Source organism: Oncorhynchus gorbuscha, linkage group LG08 (assembly GCF_021184085.1).
Source record: "Oncorhynchus gorbuscha isolate QuinsamMale2020 ecotype Even-year linkage group LG08, OgorEven_v1.0, whole genome shotgun sequence".
Taxonomy (NCBI): domain Eukaryota; kingdom Metazoa; phylum Chordata; class Actinopteri; order Salmoniformes; family Salmonidae; genus Oncorhynchus; species Oncorhynchus gorbuscha.
In genome coordinates this window covers 19,888,687-19,911,337 of record NC_060180.1, presented here as the reverse complement: position 1 = coordinate 19,911,337, position 22,651 = coordinate 19,888,687, and the positions used below count along the sequence as shown (strand labels likewise).

General features: G+C 41.6%; 2 protein-coding genes across 2 annotated transcripts in view; one reads left to right on the top strand and one right to left on the bottom strand.

Annotated features, from left to right (window-relative positions):
- Positions 1 to 1,466, bottom strand: part of LOC124041299 (PDZ domain-containing protein 8-like) — a 74,208-nt gene extending 72,742 nt beyond the window's left edge. Inside the window, exon 1 of the mRNA XM_046358741.1 lies at positions 451 to 1,466. Coding sequence (XP_046214697.1) covers positions 451 to 1,334 — 884 coding nt within the window. The 5' untranslated portion in view covers positions 1,335 to 1,466. The remainder of the gene's footprint in view (positions 1 to 450) is intronic.
- Positions 1,467 to 11,848: 10,382 nt separating this feature from the next.
- Positions 11,849 to 22,637, top strand: edaradd (EDAR-associated death domain). The gene is made up of 6 exons (XM_046358740.1): positions 11,849 to 12,198; positions 18,089 to 18,147; positions 18,543 to 18,585; positions 18,694 to 18,764; positions 21,133 to 21,181; positions 21,400 to 22,637. Exons 1-6 carry the CDS (start codon positions 12,141 to 12,143, stop codon positions 21,786 to 21,788), a joined length of 669 nt encoding a protein of 222 aa, XP_046214696.1. The 5' UTR covers positions 11,849 to 12,140; the 3' UTR covers positions 21,789 to 22,637.
- Positions 22,638 to 22,651: the final 14 nt, after the last annotated feature.

The window sequence follows — 22,651 nt, the reverse complement described above, 5'->3', positions numbered from 1 at the left end:
CCCGAACAAACTCAATCCTTTCGTTTTGTAACCTTCGGTTTAATGTAACCATACCAAACATATCATACTCATTTCAGTTTCACAGATTAACATATATTCTGTTACGTCTAGTCTGAGGCCAGGCTGTTAAATAACGTGGTGGACAATTTCAACCTAAAATAAATATCTACAAGGTTGCATTAGGATAGAAGGCCTAAGCAGAGCCTTCAATTTAGCCAAATAGAAGGCTATATGGCTATGCGTTATCACCCATTTGGAGTCCAAATGTGCATCTTACAGATCTTGGAAGCTATCAAAATAATAGTTGGGCTGTTAGTTGGGCCACTTTCCCTTGTCCTTAAATCAGCTTGAAATGTTGATGATACATTTCTCTGACCATCTCTTGGTAGGCCTACTGACTTGCATAGACCTAAATAAATATAAAAGTGGTAGACTCCGTGCAAGTTTTACCTGATTTTGTAATTTGGCAAGGTGTGTTTCTTCTTGATGATTCTTTTCAGCTGGTTGACAATGATTGAGGTGAGCTGGGGCAAGGGCCTTCCCTCGAACTGTGACTTCACCTCGAAGTCTATCAGTGGGTCCTCAAGGAACGCGAAGGACCAGTGCGTAAAAGGCATGCGAGTGAACTGCAGCTTCAGTCTTCCAACCACACGCGTCATTTTTACGAAGAGGTATGCTGACTTCCCAAAAACGAGGTCTACATCAATTGCTAGATGGAACCCGCCATTATATTCAAGGTCCACATCGAAATTGAGTTCCTCGGGCATGCCATCTTCATTTAAACTCACTGGCTTCATAAGTTTTGCCGTTTTAAACACGGGCAAAGAATTACCAAGGGAGATATCCCTGAGACTGAGTCCCTCCAACAGCCGACCAGCTGTCTTGGTTTGTAATAGCTCCTCGAACTCCACCTTGAACTTTTTGGTCAGCCAGTGCCTAACGACGGGAGTGTCGCGGAGTTCTCTGAATAGGAACAAAAATATAGCATTTAGAAAATTGCACGTCTCCGGTTTGGAGGTGTGGAGGGGCTCACTTTGACAAGGCGGTGGCGTTTGTTGTTTAGGGCTACTGCTGGTGGCAGCCGCTTCCTGATGCCTAGGAGTGATGGCCTCTTGCTGTTTGGGTGCAGCGGAAGATGTGTTGTCTTGTTGCTGCTGGCCTGATTCTGCATGTTGGTTATTAAAGTAATCCTTCAATGCGGGATCAGGCACTGCTTTGACATATTGCACTGTCCTGGCTATAGGCTCGGGGCTTCTCCGGTAAAGCAGTAAGAACTGTAATACCAATGTAAAGAGTGCTCCAGATAATGCGGAAATGACTATCAAGTAAATCATTTCGAGCAGTGTCCCTCTCCCTGTTTCCGCGTTAAAATGTTTTCATATTCCGACGTTTAACCGTCTTAACAATGCAAGTTCCACCTGGTCGCTCACAAAGCTGCCATATCATCTGCCTCTTCCCTGATCAGCGGCTCGTCAGCGACACTAAAAAAGTACTTCCGGGTCACAGAATTTCAGAAATTATCCAAATGAAATTTCCCCCATACTCGTAGGAAAGCATCATTAACCTATATGTATTCATGACGTATGAAAAAATAATTGTCTAAACATGAACAATGATTAATATGTGTTCAATTTTCAGTTACATTTGCATTAAATCATGTTTTAAAAAACATGTTCTAGGATCAAGGTGACCTGTACACAAGATAGTACAACTATAGTGGTACAGGGAAAAATGTTTTGTGCAGATGTAAAAGTGGGGTGTAGAGACTTCAGTAGGGTCTGTATATTCTATATATATATACTGCTCAAAAAAATAAAGGGAACACTTAAACAACACAATGTAACTCCAAGTCAATCACACTTCTGTGAAATCAAACTGTCCACTTAGGAAGCAACACTGACTGACAATACATTTCACATGCTGTTGTGCAAATGGAATAGACAACAGGTGGAAATTATAGGCAATTAGCAAGACATCCCCCAATAAAGGAGTGGTTCTGCAGATGATAACCACAGACCACTTCTCAGTTCCTAAGCTTCCTGGCTGATGTTTTGGTCACTTTTGAATGCTGGCGGTGCTTTCACTCTAGTGGTAGCATGAGACGGAGTCTACAACCCACAAGTGGCTCAGGTAGTGCAGCTCATCCACGATGGCACATCAATGCGAGCTGTGGCAAGAAGGTTTGCTGTGTCTGTCAGCGTAGTGTCCAGAGCATGGAGGCGCTACCAGGAGACAGGCCAGTACATCAGGAGACGTGGAGGAGGCCGTAGGAGGGCAACAACCCAGCAGCAGGACCGCTACCTCTGCCTTTGTGCAAGGAGGAGCAGGAGGAGCACTGCCAGAGCCCTGCAAAATGACCTCCAGCAGGCCACAAATGTGCATGTGTCTGCTCAAACGGTCAGCAACAGACTCCATGAGGGCCCGACATCCACAGGTGGGGGTTGTGCTTACAGCCCAACACCATGCAGGACGTTTGGCATTTGCCAGAGAACACCAAGATTGGCAAATTCGCCACTGGCGCCCTGTGCTCTTCACAGATGAAAGCAGGTTCACACTGAGCACATGTAACAGACGTGACAGAGTCTGGAGACACCATGGAGAATGTTCTGCTGCCTGCAACATCCTCCAGCAATGACCGGTTTGGCGGTGTGTCAGTCATGGTGTGGGGTGGCATTTCTTTGGGGGGCCGCACAGCCCTCCATGTGCTCGCCAGAGGTAGCCTGACTGCCATTAGGTACCGAGATGAGATCCTCAGACCCCTTGTGAGACCATATGCTGGTTGGCCCTGGGTTCCTCCTAATGCAAGACAATACTAGACCTCGTGTGGCTGGAGTGTGTCAGCAGTTCCTGCAAGAGGAAGGCATTGATGCTATGGACTGGCCCGCCCGTTCCCCAGACCTGAATCCAATTGAGCACATCTGGGACATCATGTCTCGCTCCATCCACCAACGCCACATTGCACCACAGACTGTCCAGGAGTTGGCGGATGCTTTAGTCCAGGTCTGGGAGGAGATCCCTCAGGAGACCATCCGCCACCTCATCAGAAGCATGCCCAGGCGTTGTAGGGAGGTCATACAGGAACGTGGAGGCCACACACACTACTGAGCCTCATTTTGACTTGTTTTAAGGACATTACATCAAATTTGGATCAGCCTGTAGTGTGGTTTTCCAGTTTCATTTTGAGTGGGACTCCAAATCCAGACATCCATGGGTTGATAAATTTGATTTCCATTGATCATTTTTGTGTGATTTTGTTGTCAGCACATTCAACTATGTAAAGAAAAAAGTATTTAATAAGAATATTTCATTCATACAGATCTAGGGTGTGTTATTTTAGTGTTCCCTTTATTTTTTTGAGCAGTGTATATATATATATATATATATATATATATATATATTTATATATATTTATTGAGCAGTATATATATATTTCCCAAAAAATTGACCAAGGAAAAATAAAAAACATAACTTATTTTATCTTTCATCTCTTTTTGTTTCATAATTAACCTTCAATTCGCTGTATCTCACTGGAGAAAGCATTCGACAAAGTGAAACAGCGCCCCTCTGTCTCTGTATGTGTAGCCAATCTATCTGATGTTGTCAGGTCAAAAAGAGTATGTATGATATCGTTGCCACCGTAGGGTTGTGTGCAAGGAAAGCCGGAAAGCATTTGACCTCCCTTGATTAAAAATAGCCATTCAGTATTGAGCTAAATTGAATGAACTCAACTGTGAATGGTACAAAAAAAGTGTAAAGGGAAGCCAGGTTGGATTTGGCTTCACACCAATCACTTTACATCAAAAGACAAATGTCATTAACAAAAAGAAAAATTGAATTGTTGCATGTCGTTGTGTTGTTGTCCTCCAGTGGCGAGCTATCTAGCTAAAATTGCCCTATCCTAAATTAGCCATTTGTGGAGATAGGGATTTGGACTTGTGGTTTAACTTAATTCTCAGTACTGGCCAATGATAATAAAGGTGATTCTAACCCAACCATAAAATTATACATTGTGTCTCGGGGCTGAGAGGCTGGAAGTTCAATATGTAGGTAGTAACCTAATGTTAACTAGCTGGCAAATCATTGCTCATGAAAGGAAGTTAGACTAGCGAGCAAGCCTAGGACAACAAAAACTAAAAGTGTGTACTGTATGACAGCCATAGATTGTTTTGGCAACATGAAAGAAAGGAGGATGGCATTGGTGTTTCTCTACAAGTAGGGTGAGCCAACATGTTTTTCTACTTATGTACACACACAAATCGGTACCAATAGACAGACACATGGTATTTAGCTTACGTTTATTGGACTAAATTGTTTTGGGAATCTTTTAGTTGTCACTATATTAGACATCTATTAGCATAGGTGATTTGATGATGTTGAAATGGTGCTGGAATAGTGGAAGCAGCTCCTGTTTTCTTTGCGACTTGTAACTTTCCTGTGTTCATTTAGTAGTCCGAAAATGACGAAAACATTAACTTGTTTTACCATGCTGTCAGTCATGTTACATGCAATATGCCTTGTGGACTCCACTAGACAGATGTTGCGCTCCAGTTTTGTGATCAAACAAAGGTGTGGTTGAATTTATTCTGCCACTGTGTCTTCTTATTGTCTCGGCCTTAGGCCTATTTATCACAGTGGCAAGGCATATGAACTAACAGGTTATTGAGGAAATAATGAAAATATCACAATACAGGTTGTAATATGGCATTATTGTCCTGGCTTGGCTTCCCCAGGGATTTTACCCACACACTGCTACTGCTGTTCAAACTAATACAGATCTCTTGCACGGTGTATTAGAGTGTATTGCATTGGGGGCTACGGGGGGGGCAGAGTGAAATGCCAGCAACAGGCATTGCAACACATTCCCCCTCCAAAATTATCATATTTGGTTAGTAGAGACTCTACTGAGTATTCCCCCCCCCCAAAAAAAAATACTCAGTAGAGTTTCTAGAAACCAAATATTATTCGTTTTTCAAGGGGGACTGTGTTGCACAGCTTGCTGCTGGCTTTTGACATTATGCTCTATATAAAGCTGCAAAAATATATAGATTTTGTATCATACGCCTAGCGTTTTTACCGCTGACTTTTATTTTGAAGGCTAAATTCAAAATCCGGAATTCTTAATGTGGATATGATCCAGCTGGTGCTGCTGCCGTGACACTAATTCTTTCCTGGGGTTCAAGCTCCTCATCTGATTGGGCGAACGTTTTACGTAGTTGTGCGTAATGACGGAGTTCACAAAAGTGTACGTTAAGCAACACAACGCATGGGGCCCAGGGGTGTAATTCACAAGAAACCAAACGGAACGAAACGGGGAGATGCATACTTGCATTTCTCCAATATGAACTCTTATTTTCGTTGCAAAATGGAACCTTTAGCAACTGTTTTGATGAATGGTTACACCCCAGGAAAACTGAAGCCAAATGATTGTCTCTTTCAAAGTCACCTGCCAGTTTTACGCAGTGAATCATGCCTCGTGAAGAATAATGCCAAATACCGGGCATATTTCATCTTTCCACAAGAACATCTGCTTGCCAAAACAACACTTTAAACAGTAAACAGTATAGGCTCCAAAATAATTTATGCGTAAAGAACATAATATTGCGCATTGATTCAGGCCTAGACTATAGACTGAAATTAAGTCTTAATAAATGCATAGGCCTAAAAGCAGGTGTTGCATTGCATTTCGAAGGGAACCTGTGTTCGTACCCATACATGACGTACTCACACATGACAGCAGATGGCAGCACCTTTACATTTGAATCTGCAAAATACACTTTAGAAAGGAAAAATCTTGCGCAGTGCAAACGCAATGGTGCATTGCAAGTAAGCCATTAAATGATACCATGATGCAATGCAACCTTGTTACATTGTATCACTGCTTTAGCAGTCAAGGCAGTGTCAAAGAATGTATCTGTTTATTATTTACCATAGCACAATGTGTGTTTGTTTTTTCACATAGCGGACACCACCAACATTTATTTCAACATTAGTTTCTACTGGAGTCGAGAGTAGACAATGTATTGTAATGACCTAACTAGATCATAAATGAACAATTGTCCAGACAGAGGCTTGAGTTTGCGAATTGACGGTTTATTAAACCAACTTTACACAGGCTACTGTTTGGGCCGTAGCCCACGCCAAATAGATGACAGATAACCCACAAGCCAACTGTGACCTTCTCTTGTGAAGTCCAGACGTAAGAGAGAGAGAACAAAGGCTGAACCTGGTCTTAACTTCCAATGCTCCACCCCCCTGCCCAACCCCCCTCCACGCCACTCAGCCAACCACCAGGATGCCCGGCATCAGAACATTCCAGGCATTCCCGTGATTGGCAGATAGCAGGTTGATTGACATGTCGGACCCCGCGAACACCGGGTACTGGTCAGTTCAACACAACCACCTCCTAGCCTAACACATAACACACAGCTGTCTGTGCGGGTCGCTACAGTATCAAGCCTATTGGATCGGCTGCTATATTTCATTCTGGGATATTTCCTACTGTTCAATGTTCACATTTCAATAATGTAGCTAAAGCAACTGATATACATTGATTCTTGAAGAATATAACTTATAAATGCATCATGATGCATCAAGATTAGGCAAAATCTCCTCTGCACACCAAGTGGCATGGCTGCCTTTGGAAGCATGATTACTGTTAGGCCATTTTCGACAACAGTGTTATGAGACCTACAGTACCAGTCAAAAGTTTGGACACACCTACTCACTCAAGGGTTTTTCTTTATGTTCCCTATTTTCTATATTGAAGAATAATAGTGAAGACATCAAACCCTTGAAATAACACATAAGGAATCATGTAGTAACCAAAAAAGTGTTAAACAAATCAAAATATATTTGAGATTTGAGATTCTTCAAAGTAGCCACGATTTGCCTTGATAACAGCTTTGCACACTCTTCAAATCAAAGTTTATTTGTCACGTGCGCCAAATACAAAAGGTGTAAACCTTACTGTGATATGCTTACTTACAGGCTCTAACCAATGGTACGAAATAAAAAGTATGTGTGTGTGTGTGCGTGTAGGTAAGTAAAGAAATAAAACAACAGTAAAAAGACATTTGAAAAAAGAGTAGCAAGGCTATATACAGACACCTGTTAGTCAGGCTTATTGAGGTAGTATGTACATGTAGGTATCGTTAAAGTGACTATGCTTATATGATGAACAGAGAGTAGCAGAAGCGTAAAAAGAGGGGGTGGCGGGGGGAACACAATGCAAATAGTTCGGGTAACCTTTTGGTTACTTGTTCAGGAGTCTTATGGGGGTAAAAACTGTTGAGAAGCCTTTTTGTCCTAGACTTGGCACTCCGGTACCACTTGCCATGCGGTAGTAGAGAGAACAGTCTGACTGGGGTGGCTGGGGTCTTTGACAATTTTTAGGGCCTTCCTCTGACACCGCCTGGTGTAGAGGTCCTGGATGGTCCAGTGATGTACTGGGCCGTACGCAATACCCTCTGAAGTGCCATGCGGTCGGAGGCAGAGCAATTGCCACACCAGGCAGTGATGCAACCAGTCAGGATGCTCTAGATGTTGCAGCTGTAGAACCTATTGAGGATCTCAGGACCCATGCCAAATCTTTTTAGTTTCCTGAGGGGAAATAGGCTGTCGTGCCCTCTTCATGACTATCTTGGTGTGTTTGGACCAATCTTGTTTGTTGTTGATGTGGACACCAAGGAATTTGAAGCTCTCAACCTGCTCCATGACAGCCCCGTCGATGAGAATGGGGGCGTGCTCGGTGCTCCTTTTCCTGTAGTCCACAATCATCTCCTTAGTCTTGGTTACATTGAGGGATAGGTTGTTATTCTGGCACCACCCGGCCAGGTGTCTTACCTCCTCCCTATATGCTGTCTCGTCGTTGTCGGTGTCGTCAGCAAACTTAATGATGGTGTTGGAGTCGTGCCTGGCCATGCAGTCTTGGGTGAACAGGGAGTTCAGGAGGGGGCTGAGCACGCACCCCTGGGGAGCTCCAGTGTTGAGGATCAGTGTGGAAAATGTGTTGCTACCTACCCTCACCACCTGGGGGCAGCCTGTTAAGGAGTCCAGGATCCAGTCGCAGAGGGAGGTGTTTAGTCCCAGGATCCTTAGCTTGGTGATGAGCTTTGAGTGTACTATGGTGTTGAACGCTGAGCTGTAGTCAATGAACAGCATTCTCACATAGGTGTTCCTTTTGTCCAGGTCGGACATTGCAGTGTGGAGTGCAATAGAGATTGCATCATCTGTGGATCTTGGGCGGTATGCAAATTGGAGTGGGTCTAGGGTTTCTGGGATAATGGTGTTTATGTGAGCCATTACCAGCCTTTCAAAGCACTTCATGGCTACGAACGGGAGTGCTACGGCTCTGTAGTCATTTAGGCAGGTTGCCTTTGTGTTCTTGAGCACACGGACTATGGTGGTCTGCTTGAAGCATGTTGGTATTACAGACTCAATCAGGGACATGTTGAAAATGTCAGTGAAGACACCTGCCAGTTGGTCAGAACATGCCCGGAGCACACGTCCTGGTAATCCGTCTGGCCCCACAGCCTTGTGTATGTTGACCTGTTTAAAGGTCTTACTCAAGTCGGCTACGGAGAGCGTGATCACACAGTCGTCCAGAACAGCCGATGCTCTCATGCATGCCTCTTGGCATTCTCTCAACAAGCCTCACCTGGAATGCTTTTCCAACAGTCTTGAAAGAGTTCCCACGTATGCTAAGCACTTGTTGGCTGCTTTTCCTTCACTCTGCGGTCCAACTCATCCCAAACCATCTCAATTGGGTTGAGGTTGGGTGATTGTGGAGGCCAGGTCATCCCTATGTCATCTGATGCAGTACTCCATCACTCTCATTTTTTGTCAAATAGCCCTTACACAGCCTGGAGGTGTGTTGGATCATTGTCCTGTTGAAAAACAAATGATAGTCCTACTATGCACAAACCAGATGGGATGGGGTATTGCTGCAGAATGCTGTGGTAGCCATGCTGGTTAAGTGTGCCTTGAATTCTAAATAAATCACCATCAGTGTCACCAGCAAAGCACCCCCACACCATCACACCTCCTCCTCCATGCTTCACTGTGGGAACCACACATTCAGACATCATCCGTTCACCTACTCTGCGTCTCACAAAGACACAAAGATTGGAACCCAAAATCTCAAATTTTGACTCAGTCCAAAGGACAGATTTCCCCCTGTCTAATGTCCATTGCTCGTGTTTCTTGGCCGAAAGAAGTTTCTCATTATTATTGGTGTCCTTTAGTAGTGGTTTCTTTGCAGCAATTCGACCATGAAGGCCTGATTCACGTAGTCTCCTCTGAACAGTTGATGTTGAGATGTGTCTGTTACTTGAACTCTGAAGCATTTATTTGGGCTGCAATTTCTGAGGCTGTTAACTCTAATGAATTTATCCTCTGCAGCAGAGGTAACTCTGGGTGTTCCTTTCCTGTGGCGGTCCTCATTAGAGCCAGTTTCATTATAGCTCTTGATGGTTTTTGCGACTGCACTTGAAGAAACGTTCAACATTTTGACAGACCTTCATATCTTAAAGTAATGATGGACTGTTGTTTCTCTTTGGTTATTTGAGCTGTTCTTGCCATAATATGGAATTGGGCTTTTACCAAATAGGGCTTCTGTATACCACCCCTACATGGACTCCACATGTGAATTGATTGCCCCCAATTTATCTTCAGAGTTCGTACTGTTAGGTGACCTAAATTGGGATATGCTTAACACCCCGGCCGTCCTACAATCTAAGCTAGATGCCCTCAATCTCACACAAATTATAAAGGAACCTACCAGGTACAACCCTAAATCTGTAAACACGGGCACCCTCATAGATATCATCCTGACCAACCTGCCCTCTAAATACACCTCTGCTGTCTTCAACCAGGATCTCAGCGATCACTGCCTCATTGCCTGCGTCCGTTATGGGTCCACTGTCAAACGACCACCCTTCTCTGTCAAACGCTCCCTAAAACACTTCAGCGAGCAGGCCTTTCTAATCGACCTGGCCCGGGTATCCTGGAAGGATATTGACCTCATCCCATCAGTAAAGGGTGCCTGGTTATTCTTTAAAAGTGCTTACCTCACCATCTTAAATAAGCATGCCCCGTTCAAAAAATGTAGAACTAAGATCAGATATAGCCCTTGGTTCACTCCAGACTTGGCTGCCCTTGACCAGCACAAAAACATCATGTGGCGTACTGAATTAGCATCAAATAGTCCCCGCGATATGCAACTTTCAGGGAAGTTAAGAACCAATATACACAGGCAGTTAGGAAAGCAACGGCTAGCTTTTTCAAATAGTAATTTGCATCATGTAGCACAAGTTACAAAAAGTTTTGCGACACTGTAAAGTCCATGGAGAATAAGAGCACCTCCTTCCAGCTGCCCACTGCACTGAGGCTAGGAAGCACTGTCACCACCGATAAATCCACGATAATCGAGAGTTTCAATAAGCATTTTTCTAAGGCTTACCACCTGGCTACCCCACTGTATACATGTGGCCCTTCTTTGGGCACTGTGTTAACTAACCTCTAGAGGAGCTTCAATGTCATACAACACTCCTTCTGTGGCCTCCAACTGCTATTAAAGGCTAGTAAAACTAAATGCATGCTCTTCAACTGATCACTGCCCACACCTGCCTGCCCGACTAGCATCACTACTTTGGATGGTTCCGACTTAGAACCGTCCAGAGTTGTGATGCTAGTCGGGCAGGAGGGTGCGAGCAGCGAAGTTGAAGAGCATGCACTTAGTTTTACTTGCATTTAAAAGCAGTTGGAGGCCTTGGAAGGAGTGTTCATAAGCTTACTGATCACTGCACCTGTACACAGCCCATCTGTAAATAGCCCACCCAACTACCACATACCCATATTGTTATTTATTTTTGCTCTTTTGCACCCCAGTTTCTCTACTTGCACATTATCATCTGCACATATATATCTCCAGTGTTAACACTAAATTGTAATTATTTTGCCACTATGGCCTATTTATTGCCTTACCTCCCTAATCTCACTACATTTGCACACACTGTATATAGATTTTTCTATTGTGTTATTGACTGTACATTTGTTTATCCCATGTGTAACTCTGTGTTGTTGTTTTTGTCGCACTGCTTTGCTGTATCTTGGCCAGGTCGCAGTTGTAAAGGTGAAATAAAATAAAAACATAAAAAATAAATACCTTGTTACAATACAACTGATTGGCTCAAACGCATTAAGGAAAGAAATTCCTATTAAAAATGGTACCAACACATCCTCCGAGAGCAACTTCTCCCAAACATCCAGGAACAGTTTGGTGATGAACAATGTCTTTTCCAGCATGATGGAGCACCTTGCCATAAGGCAAAAGTAATAACTAAGTGGCTTTGGGAACAAAACATCGATATTTTGGGTCCATGGCCAGGAAACTCCTCAGACCTTAATCCCATTGACAATTTGTGGTCAATCCTCAAGAGGTGGGTGGACAAACAAAAACCCACAAATTCTGACAAATCCCAAGCATTGATTATGCAAGAATGGGCTGCCATCAGTCAGGATTTGGCCCAGATGTTAATTGACAGCATGCAGGGGCGGATTGCAGAGCTCTTGAAAAAGAAGGGTCAACACTGCAAATATTGACTCTTTGCATCAACTTCATGTAATTGTCAATAAAAGCCTTTGACACTAATGAAATGTTTGTAATTGTACTTCATTATTTCATCGTAACATCTGACAAAAATTCTAAAGACACTGAAGCAGCAAACTTTGTGAAAATTTATATTTGTGTCATTCTCAACTTTGGTCACGACTGTATATAATTCCTTGGCTATATAGTATTCAATAGCATCGCCTTGGCTAAGGAAAGTTATTGGGTCATGTAGTAATGGCGGAACGTAAATGGTTAATCTCCAGACAGGTCTTTCGGTCTCCATGACATGTCTTCCATTGTGTACGGGAAGTTGCTCGATATGAGACACTTCTGATCAGAGAAGAGGCATATATGATTGAAGTCTGAACTTTTTCTACTATTGAGCATCATCATCATTACATTATCTTTAACCTCCCACCCCCTCAGCTCAGTCTCGGGTACTCAGTCGCCGAAGTGGTATCGCCACTCCGCATCAATTTTGTTATTAGACGTTGTCATTTTACTATTAGGCGCAACGGACTTTTCTCTTATGTGTACGTCAATTTGTGTCAAGATGAATAGCTTGAAGGCGTTTAAGGAGCCATTCGGTAAGTCTGCACTTTTATTTAAAATGTTTAAACTATCTAGATATGTCGTTTATGGTCCTCTTGTATGTTATCTATAGGCTTCTTACTGGTTGTGGATGAATGTTATCCTTAACGCATGTTTGAATCTACATCTTCCCACTGGGCGAAAACTGTTTGAATCAACGTTGTGTTCACGTCATTTCAACAACAAACAATTCAACGTGGAAAACTGATTTAATTTGTATAAAGACATATACGTAGTTTTTCACCCAACACATTACTTTATTAGGCAAGTCAGTTAAGGACAAATTCATATTTACAATGACCGCCTAACGGGGAAATGTGGGTTAAAAATATACGTTGAATGACGTCTCTCCCCAGTGGGTTGTGTGCTTTTTGAACAACCTACTAATTTACAAACGGACAGTCTAACTGTAAATTTGGAATGTCCTTTTGATTTCTTTTTTAAAAATGTAGGCTATAAGAACTTTTTTATTAATACATATTTCCACATCTTAGTTTTAAGAATGTATTGACATAACAGAGAACTTGCATTTTATTGGTTCCATTTCAATGTTCTCTTCTCACAACTGGCATTTCCCCAAACATAAAAAACCCCTTCCTGTATCAATGACTGTAAGGGACTTGCACCTTATTCTCAGTCAGTGGCGGTTGGTGCAGTTTAAGATGAGGGAGGATGATACATTTTTTTTATGAGCATGGCCTTATTTCTATTACAGCGTATTGGCTGGCTGGCTGTCATTCATATTCCATTCAAATCAAATCACATTTTATTTGTCACATGCACGTATTTAGCAGATGTTATTGTGGGTGTAGCACAATGCTTGTGTTCCTAGCCCCATCAGTGCAGTAGTATCTAACAATACAAACAAATCTAAAAGTAAAATACTGGAGTTAAAAAAATATATAAATATTAGATTGAGCAATGTTGGAATGGCATTGACTAAAATATAGTAGAATAGAATACAGTATATGCATATGAGATGATTAAAGCAGTATGTAAACATTATTTAAACATTTATTAAAGTGACAAGTGTTCCATTATTAAAGTGGCCAGTGATTCCAAGTCCATGTGTAAAGGGCAGCAGCCTCTAAGGTGGAAGCTGGCTTGTGATGGCTATTTAACAGTCTAATGGCCTTGAGATAGAAGCTGTTTTTCAGTCTCTCAGTCCCTGCTTTGATGCACCTATACTGACCTCGCCTTCTGGATGTTAGCAGGGTAAACAGGCCCGTGACTCGGGTGGTTGATTTCCTTGATGATCATTTTGGCCTTAAGCTTTCCACCTTCTCCACTGTGGCCCTGTCGATATAGATAGGGGCATGCTCCCTCTGCTTTTTTCCTGAAATCCACAATCAGCTCCTTTGTTTTGTTGACGTTGAGTGAGAGGTTATTTTCCTTACGCCACTCTCCCAGGGCCCTCATCTCCTCCCTGTTGGCTGTCTCATCGTTGTTGGTAATCTGTTGTGTTGTCTGCAAACTTGATGATTGAGTTGGAGGCGTGCATGGCCATGCAGTCATAGGTGAACAAGGAGTACAGGAGGGGGCTGACCACGCACACTTGTGGGGCCCGTGTGTTGAGGATCAGCAAAGTGGAGGGGTTGTTTCCTACCTTCACCACCTGGGGGTGGCCCGTCAGGAAGTCCAGGTGCCAGTTGCACAGGGCGGGGTTCAGACCCAGGTTCCCGAGCTATCGTCACAGCATTCTTACATAGGTATTCCTCTTGTCCAGATGGGATAGGGCAGTGTGCATTGCAATGGCAATTGCATCGTCTGTGGATCTATTGGGGCGGTAAGCAAATTGAAATGGGTCTAAGGTGTCAGGTAAGGTAGAGGGGATATATATATATATATCCTTAACTAGCCTCTCAAAGCACTCCATGATGACAGAAATGAGTGCTAAAGGGCAATAGTCATTTAGTTCAGTTACCTTTGCTTTCTTGGGTACAGGAACAATGGTGGACATCTTGAAGCTAATGTCCGGAAGCAAGACGTGGGTGGTTTTCCCTTTGTAGTGTGTGATTGTCTATAGACCCTGTCACCCAGCTCAATGTAAAATTGATAGGTTTAGGCTTCTACATGACACTTTACATTTCTCTGTACCCATCACAAGGTTGCTGCTACGTAGCCTAGGAATGAAAGTTTACAACAGAGAATTTTGAGTAATCAAGGTGACAGACAGTGACACATTCAATACGGCCTTGCACACTCTTGCCTGCAACTAGCTGATCTAGGGAGTAATCATTAGTCCAACAGTTGCAAATGTGAATTTCTATTGGACAAATTCAGGTATTTTTATCCCAGTTTCGTTCTGTTTAAGAAATATTTTTGAACAGATTCGGTGGAATGAATATGCCCCTAATAACAGTCAAATACAGTTCACTGCATTCTCTAGCTAAGTGAAAGTAAGACAAAATACAACCAAATATAGCTACGTAGCTCTTTCTCTCGCTTCTCCTTAATTTTGGAAGAAATGAATTTGTTCAAAACTGTTCAACAATTGTCCTTCTCTCTCTTTGAGTCAACTACTCACCACATGTTATGCACTGCAGTGCTAGCTGTAGCTTATGCTTTCAGTACTTGATTCATTCTCTGATATTTTGATTGGGTGGACATGTCAGTTCATGTTGCAAGATCTCTGATAGGTTGGAGGACGTCCTCCGGAAGTTGTCATAATTACTGAGTAATTCTATGGAAGGGGGTAAGAACCATGAACCTCCTAGGTTTTGTATTGAAGTCAGTGTACCCAGAGGAGGACGGAAGCTAGCTGCTGTTGAGGCTACTTTAGACCTTCATTGCAAAACAGTGTTTTAATCAATTATTTGGTGACATGAATATATTTAGTATAGTTTTATCTAAAAAGGCTAACTTTTTTAAATGTTTCACTATTTGAATTTTTATGAAATTCACTGAGGAATATAGTCCTCCCCTTCCTAATCTGAGTATCCTCCACTGCTCTCAGTGGATGAAAAGATGTGTGGGAGTTGGAAAATATAAAATTCTGTCAGTGATAAAAGTGAGTAGGTTAGGCCTAGGCTATGGCAAACTCTACTAACGTGATTAAACATAGCATAAAACTGTTACCTCAAATTTGAGACATTGGACACCCTGATGAATCAAACCTAAATGGAAAGCTATGCTACTGTGTTTTTTAAATGTCAATGTTGTAAAAAATATAACCACAGATTTTATATGTTTGGTTTTCACTGTGAATCTATAATGATTTTAAATGGTTAATCAATAATGTTTGCAAATGTAAATGGTTGTTTTGGTGTGTGAAAATGTGAGCTGTCCCCTTGAGCTCATGCAAATGAATGAAATTTACTCTGTGGTCTGTTTGAACAGATATTTGTTGGGTCTTGAGGATGCCTTTTCACTTGAATGAGCAGAACAATAATACCCCACTGCTGCACAATGCTCTGGTTCTTTCATAAAAATGTCTGCTTTTTTAATACTGAAACGTTGTCCTCATCAGCATGTCTTGAAGAACCAGATCTCTATTATTTCTTACTATTGCGTTGTCAATTTTAGTATAGCAGCCAAGGCCTCTACTGTAGCCGACGCCTTTACAGCAGCCGAAGGCTTTAGGTCAGCAAAGTACGCCTCATCTCACTCAACAAATCACAGAACTTATTTTTCGTGCTGAGCATGGTGGAACTTGAGTTTTCCAGCACAGACACACACACACACAACCCTCAATAATCCACCGTGCATAGATGAGGCAACAAGGCATTTGTCCATCTTTGTGTTAGAGATAGAAACTGCATGGATTGAGTTAGGTATTAGCACGTCAGCACGCCATTCATCTCAAGCCATTTGTGTGCCTTTGTCACTGCTGAGCAAATGCACCGTTACACGATCTGATTAAATGTTTAAAAACTTGACTTATCTTAGCAGCAAAGGCATGGGTGGTCAAAAAGGAGAAAATCTAGGTTCATCTCTGTGGAATCATGGCCTCGAGGGATCTAACGTTATTATGATGTGGCTTATATTTCATCTCTTGAACTTTTTCCTGAGCGAGTAGGTACATGTCTCTGCATTCCCTGTGCAGCAGAAACAATACTGAGATGAGCTGGGTTTCTGCTTATAGTTGATGAGTAGGGGATGTGGGGCTGATGTGTCTCAGCATTGCATGTACTAATAAGGAGCAAGGTAGAGTGAGTATGCATTACCAAAGGATCTGTACATAACTCTGTGCAACCGCAGGCCTAGAATGAGACTCTATTTCTATGTATGCAACAGCAATTACATGGTTATTACAGTGACACTGCATAAAACATCACTAACTTTTCTGCTGTTATTGATCTTACTGAGAGCTTGGCATATGGAGAGGTAACTGGCAGGTCCTCTCTTGTCTCACTGTCATCATAATCATGTAGGAAACAGTTGAGAAAATACTGCAAGATGACAATATGCAGAAAACACTGCAAAATGTACTCTTTTTCCCACGTGGCACAGATGTCAATTCAACGTCTATTCCACGTTGATTCAATGTAATTTCATTCAACATTAATTGAACCAGTGTGTGCCAATTAAGTTGTTTGTAGCCTGCACAGAAATTATCACAGTTTCTGGACCGTGATCTATGACTAGAATATGTGAAAATAATTTTTTTCAATCAAATCTCGTGAGGGTGTTTTAGTAGTTATTTGATGTCTTGACAAAATCTCCCTTCTTGTTGGTGATATGTTCAATCAATGAAAGACTGACAGGCCCCTGGTGCGAGTGACCTTACAGCTCCATTATAATAACATTTGCTGTGGTAAAATTGATTACGGTGCATCAGTTTGTGTGTATATGTTTGCTCACGTCACCAATGTGAGAGAACCCTGAAAATGTTGTCTCTGGTTCGAGGAAGTGAGTCCACCCACGTGTTTTCATTTGAGATCTTTGCCTGGCACAGTTTCAACTGTGTCACTAACTTAATGTAGCTATAGGAAATGGTCTTTAGTTCACTTGAATGTGTTTACAAACCCAATGTTCCCATCTAAGCCGAAGTGAGTGTCAGCTTCATGGAATGTAACCTAAGAAAGGCCAGAAAAGTCAGAGCAGCTCTTTATTTGGAGCCCTCAGGTCTCATACAATAGCCTTACAATGATGCAGACTGATGGAAGCCTGCATGACCTTGTAGAGGTACAGGTAAGTGCCAAAGTAATGTAAAGATGAGCAACTGAGGAATACAAAGTAAATTGAAAGCAGGTGCTTCCACACATGTGTTGTTCCTGAGTTAATTAAGCAATTAACATCCAATCATGCTTAGGGTTATGTATAAAAATACTGAGTAGGCCATTATTTTGGCTACCATGACTATGCCCCCATCCACAGGGCACAAGTGGTCACTGAATGGTTTAATGAGCATGAAAACAATGTAAACCATGGCCGTCTCAGTCACCAGTTCTTAACCCAATTGAACACTGATGAGAGATTCTGGAGCGGCGCCTGATACAGCGTTTTCCACCACCATCAACAAAACACCAAATGAGGGAATTACTAGTGGAAGAATGGTGTTGCATCCCTCCAATAAAGTTCCAGACACTTGTAGAATCTATGCCACGGTGCATTGAAGCTGTTCTGGCTCGTCGTGCCCAACACCCTATTAAGACACTTTATGTTGGTGTTTCCAATATTTTGTCAGTTAGACTTAGGTGTATGTTTTAAAGCCAAAATTGAGGGCTTTGTACATCTGCAACTCATCCATGTGTGTCCATGTCCACTATATCAAGAACCAGGACAATCAATAATTTCAGATTTAATCTATCCTCTTCATTCTGATATTTGCTTTGTTGAAAAACTGCATTCCATCATTTCCATCAGCCATCATTATATATAACATCTGCAATATGTTCCTTTCCATTGTTCTCTTCATGTAATATCCCTGTTTTGTCTTGACAGATAGAATCATCTCTGAACCAGTGGAGGACACAGATACTAGTAGCTTCATGGCAGAAATGGTATGGCCGTCTATCATCAGAAACAAACTAGTGTTAAGAAATGTACAATCTGAATTTAATTGAACGTTTTCTAATTTCAAAAGAATAGAACAAATTGAGTGCTAACTCTTCAGTCTGAGTAGACTGAGAAAAGACATGTTTTCAGAAAATAGCTATGTAAAGTAATTTAACCATCGTTGAGTACATTATGCTGGGATTTCTTACGCCCAGGGACTAATATAGAAGCAAGTTGCAACAAGCCACTTTTTGCTATCCAACACAGAGTATAATTTTTCTCCACAGTTTGTGTTTTAATTGCTATCTCTCTGTCTTCAAATATTTCTATCACTATAAAGATCAGAATCGATCAGTGTCATTTTGTAGCAAAGCTGAACATGTGTGTTTGTGTCTCTTAGTCCTTGAAGTCCAACTATCCAGTCCAAGTCACAGAACCTCAAGGTAGGTGCTCTAAGCTCAATACATCTGTTCACACAACTGATGTGCCTTTCTAGGGCCTCTGATGAGAAAGTACAATATTCATCTATACCTTCGATCTGTCCTTTCCAGATACAGTGACACTGCAGCTGAGGTCCATGCCACCTGGCTACCTTACACCTCTCTCAGACAGAATAAGACAGGTGGGTGATGGGCTCACTTACACTGAGATAGTGTAGTTTCTTTGTGTTAGTTTCATATTAATGTGAAAATGTGGTGATGAGCCTTGACAGGATGCTCCTGTAAACTGTAGATTACTAAAGATGACTCCAACCGCTAAGCCAGCATCTGAAAATGTCATGACCTGGTCTGTAATGTTTGAGCCTTTGTAACTGGAACTAGTGGTTGGTGTCAAAACCACAAGACCGTTTTAATGAGTGAGAATGATCGCTTGTTTCCGTATAGGAAAAGGTTTATGAGTTGGTTTAAAAAGGTTGTGTTATTTTAATACTATCATTTAGAATACTGTAAGGCAGGTATTCCAAATAAAAATGTGATTCACATGTTTTATATATATATAATAAATATCATATTTATTTATTTATTTATTTATTCACATTTTCAAACAGTCCGTGTATATTTTCCAACAATACATTTGGGTGAGTTTTTTTTCTCGCCTGAGCAACCTCGTTTCACTGCCAAACATTTCATTAAACCATCTAGTGTTCAGCGAAATAACAACACAATGTCAAAAACAGGTAGCCTAGTCAAATAATTAACATCCAATCACATTCACCGTTACTCTCTCGCGGGAATTACACTAATGGTCCGTATGTAGCCAAATGTAGCTGCTGCTCATGTTGGTATCTGTACTGATGGTGCAAAACCCATGACAGGGAGACATAGTGGAGTGGTAACGCACGTGCAAGCAGTTGCTCCCGACGTGACATGGGTACACCGCAGCATCCACCGAGAGGCTCTTGCTGCCAAGGGAATGCCTGACAGCTTGAAAGACGTTTTGGACACTACAGTGAAAATGGTTAACTTTGTTAAAGCAAGGCCCCTGAACTCTTGTGAATTTTCTGCACTATGCAATGATATGGGCAGCAACCATGTAACGCTTTTACAACATACAGAAGTATGCAGCTTATCAAGGGGCAAATTATTGACACATTTTTTAAAATTGAGAGACAAGCTTAGTTTTCTTTACTGACCATTTTGTCACACGACTGGCCTATCTGGGTGATATTTTTTCTCGCCTGTGATCTGAATCTAGGATTATAGGGACTCTCCGCAACTATTCAATGTGCGGGACAAAATTGTGGCTATGATAAAGAAGTTGGAACTCTTCTCTGTCTGCATTAACAAGGACAACACAAGTCTTTCCATCATTGTATGATATTTTGTGTGCAAATGATCTCAAGCTTACGGACAATGTCAAATGTGACATAGCGAAGCCCCTGACTGAGCTATGTGAGAGTGGATTCTCGGCCCTCACTAGCATGTGTGTGTGGAAAATGATTTAAGACTGAGACTCTCTCCAATACAACCAAACATTGCAGAGTTATGTGTATCCTTTCAAGCACACCCTTCTCATTAACCTGTGGTGAGTTCTTCACAATTGTTGATGAACAAATAAGGTTTCATATGTAAGATCGTTAACCTGTTAAGTCGACCCTCTACTTTTTCGAACATGGCCGAGCTCTCTCGGCCATGTTTTTTTCCAGACGACACTATAGAAGTTACATCGCCTCCTGATGAATTTTATCGCTTATTAACGTGTACTAATATCTAAAGTTGCATTACAAAAGTATTTCGAAGTGTTTCGTGAAAGTTTATCGTCGACTTTTTGAATTTAAAAAAATTACGTTACGTTATGAAACGCTCTTTTTTTTCGTTTATCATACAGTCTACATAGAACGATATCTAGGCTATATATGGACCGATTTAATCGAAAAAAGACCCAATAGTGATTATGGGACATCTAGGAGTGCCAACAAAGAAGATGGTCAAAGGTAATGAATGTTTTATATTTTATTGTGCGGTTTGTGTAGCGCCGAATATGCTAATTATTTTGTTTACGTCCCCTGCGGGTCTTTTGTGGTGTTACATGCTATCAGATAATAGCTTCTCATGCTTTCCCCGAAAAGCATTTTAAAAATCTGACTTGTTGCCTGGATTCACAACGAGTGTAGCTTTAATTCAATACCCTGCATGTGTATTTTAATGAACGTTTGAGTTTTAACTAATACTATTAGCATTTAGCGTAGCGCATTTGCATTTCCAGAGCTCTAGATGGGACGCCTGCGTGCCAGGTAGGAGCAAGTGTTAAATAAAGAGCTAAAATATTGATTATTATTAGTTGTATGATGGCAACAAAAGAAACATTTGAGAGTGCGCAGACTCTGGTGCTAGAGGGGGTATGCAGCTGGAGGTTGAATGTTTGAAGGGGTACAGGACTATAAAATGTTTGGGAACCACTGCTGTAAGATATTCTGAATCATATCGTAGTTAATTCCTCTCTATAATTAGAACTGAATGTAATGTTTTGTTTTATCCAACCTCGTACAGCCAGTGGAAGATGGTGTAGAGTGCATCTGCACAGGCTCCATCTCACCAGGTAATTTTCATTTTATCATGATATATACTATACCCCTGAACAACATTTCCAAGCACATGTTGTAGATAGATTATAGCAACACATCTTTCAAGACAGATGCATTACATTTGCATACAGCACATGTACCAAAATAGTAGACTAATCATTTTCATGTGCACTGTATATTTCCAAGGCTGTTGGTAATTCCATTCTCCCTTGCCCCAATCCCTACCCCTTAGACTTCCCCAAGGAGCTGCAGTTCTTGAACAACCAATGTGAGAAGTGCTGCTGCTCAGCTCCACCTCCAAAGATCAGTGACCTAATGGATGACAATGACTTGCTTGACTTACTGCGTCTTAAACTGGATCCAAATCATTGCACTGTCAAGAACTGGAAGAACTTTGCGAGCCGTTGGGGTATGAGCTATGATGAGCTGACTCTGCTGGAGCACCGGACCCAGGGCTCAATGTGCCACAGCCCCACACAAGAGTTCCTGCTGCGCAACAACCACAAGACCGTCACTGAGCTCACCGAACTTTGCCGGGTCTACCAGCGCATTGATGTGCTGCGGCTTCTGCAACGCTGGATGGAGAACGACTGGCCCTCACGCTGGCAAAATGCTCATTAATCACATATGCCCTCATTAATCGCTATCCACTTTATTGAATTAGCAATGACAACAGGGACTTGGACCATTTGTTGTCAGAAGCCTATTTATTAAACAACCAGTGGTTCCCGGATTTTAGATGATTTGGTGTGCAAAAGACAACTGGATCACATGCTATGACTCCTGTGGAGTTGAGGACTTAATGGGACTGATTGTCGTTTTGTACTTGTTACCAATACTGTAGTTCTGATTATCTCAACCGGCACATTCTTTTCTTTTTCAAAAGGTTCCTCATTCTCTGAATTGTTGTATGTTCAAGTGTTGGTGTACCCACAAAAATAATGAGGCGGCTAGAGCATAAAAAGTAGAGCTGTGTTAACCAACATAGCACATAAAGAAGGTGAGGTGGGAAAAAGAGAACGAGATTAAAAGGGTGAATTGTTCATCAATTGTAATTTTTTTTAGAACAGTGACCATGATAAGAATCAATGTAGTATATATCATATGGCAAAGATGACAGTGTTGCGTTTAGGTCATTATAGTCTCATAAAAATAGGAATAATCTCCAAATGTATTGTTCGTATTCATAGTTATTGAGTCTTGATTATTTTGGGATAGTTTGATGAAGCTGAGATTGTGTTTTTCAATTTCACTACAGTTTGAATTCTAATTAGGAATTTGCCCTTATGCTTTATATTGACTGTGGTTCCAATTCCTCTCCCCAACCCCACTTGAAGCAAATAAAAGCTAGATGTTTTGCATATTCTTGCTAATCTTATTAACTTTCCCTCAATAACACGTAAAAAAAATAATTATATCCTCATATCATCATTTACTTTAATCATGTCAATTAAAATACTATTTAAGGGATACTGTGAGATTCT

Bases quoted from the DNA above. Each gene is read 5' to 3' on its own strand.
- edaradd (XM_046358740.1), top strand. From the start codon at position 12,141: ATGTGTACGTCAATTTGTGTCAAGATGAATAGCTTGAAGGCGTTTAAG. The intron at 18,148-18,542 runs GTATGGCCGTCT...TGTGTCTCTTAG, and splicing joins GTAGCTTCATGGCAGAAATG to TCCTTGAAGTCCAACTATCC. The intron at 18,586-18,693 runs GTAGGTGCTCTA...TGTCCTTTCCAG, and splicing joins CCAAGTCACAGAACCTCAAG to ATACAGTGACACTGCAGCTG.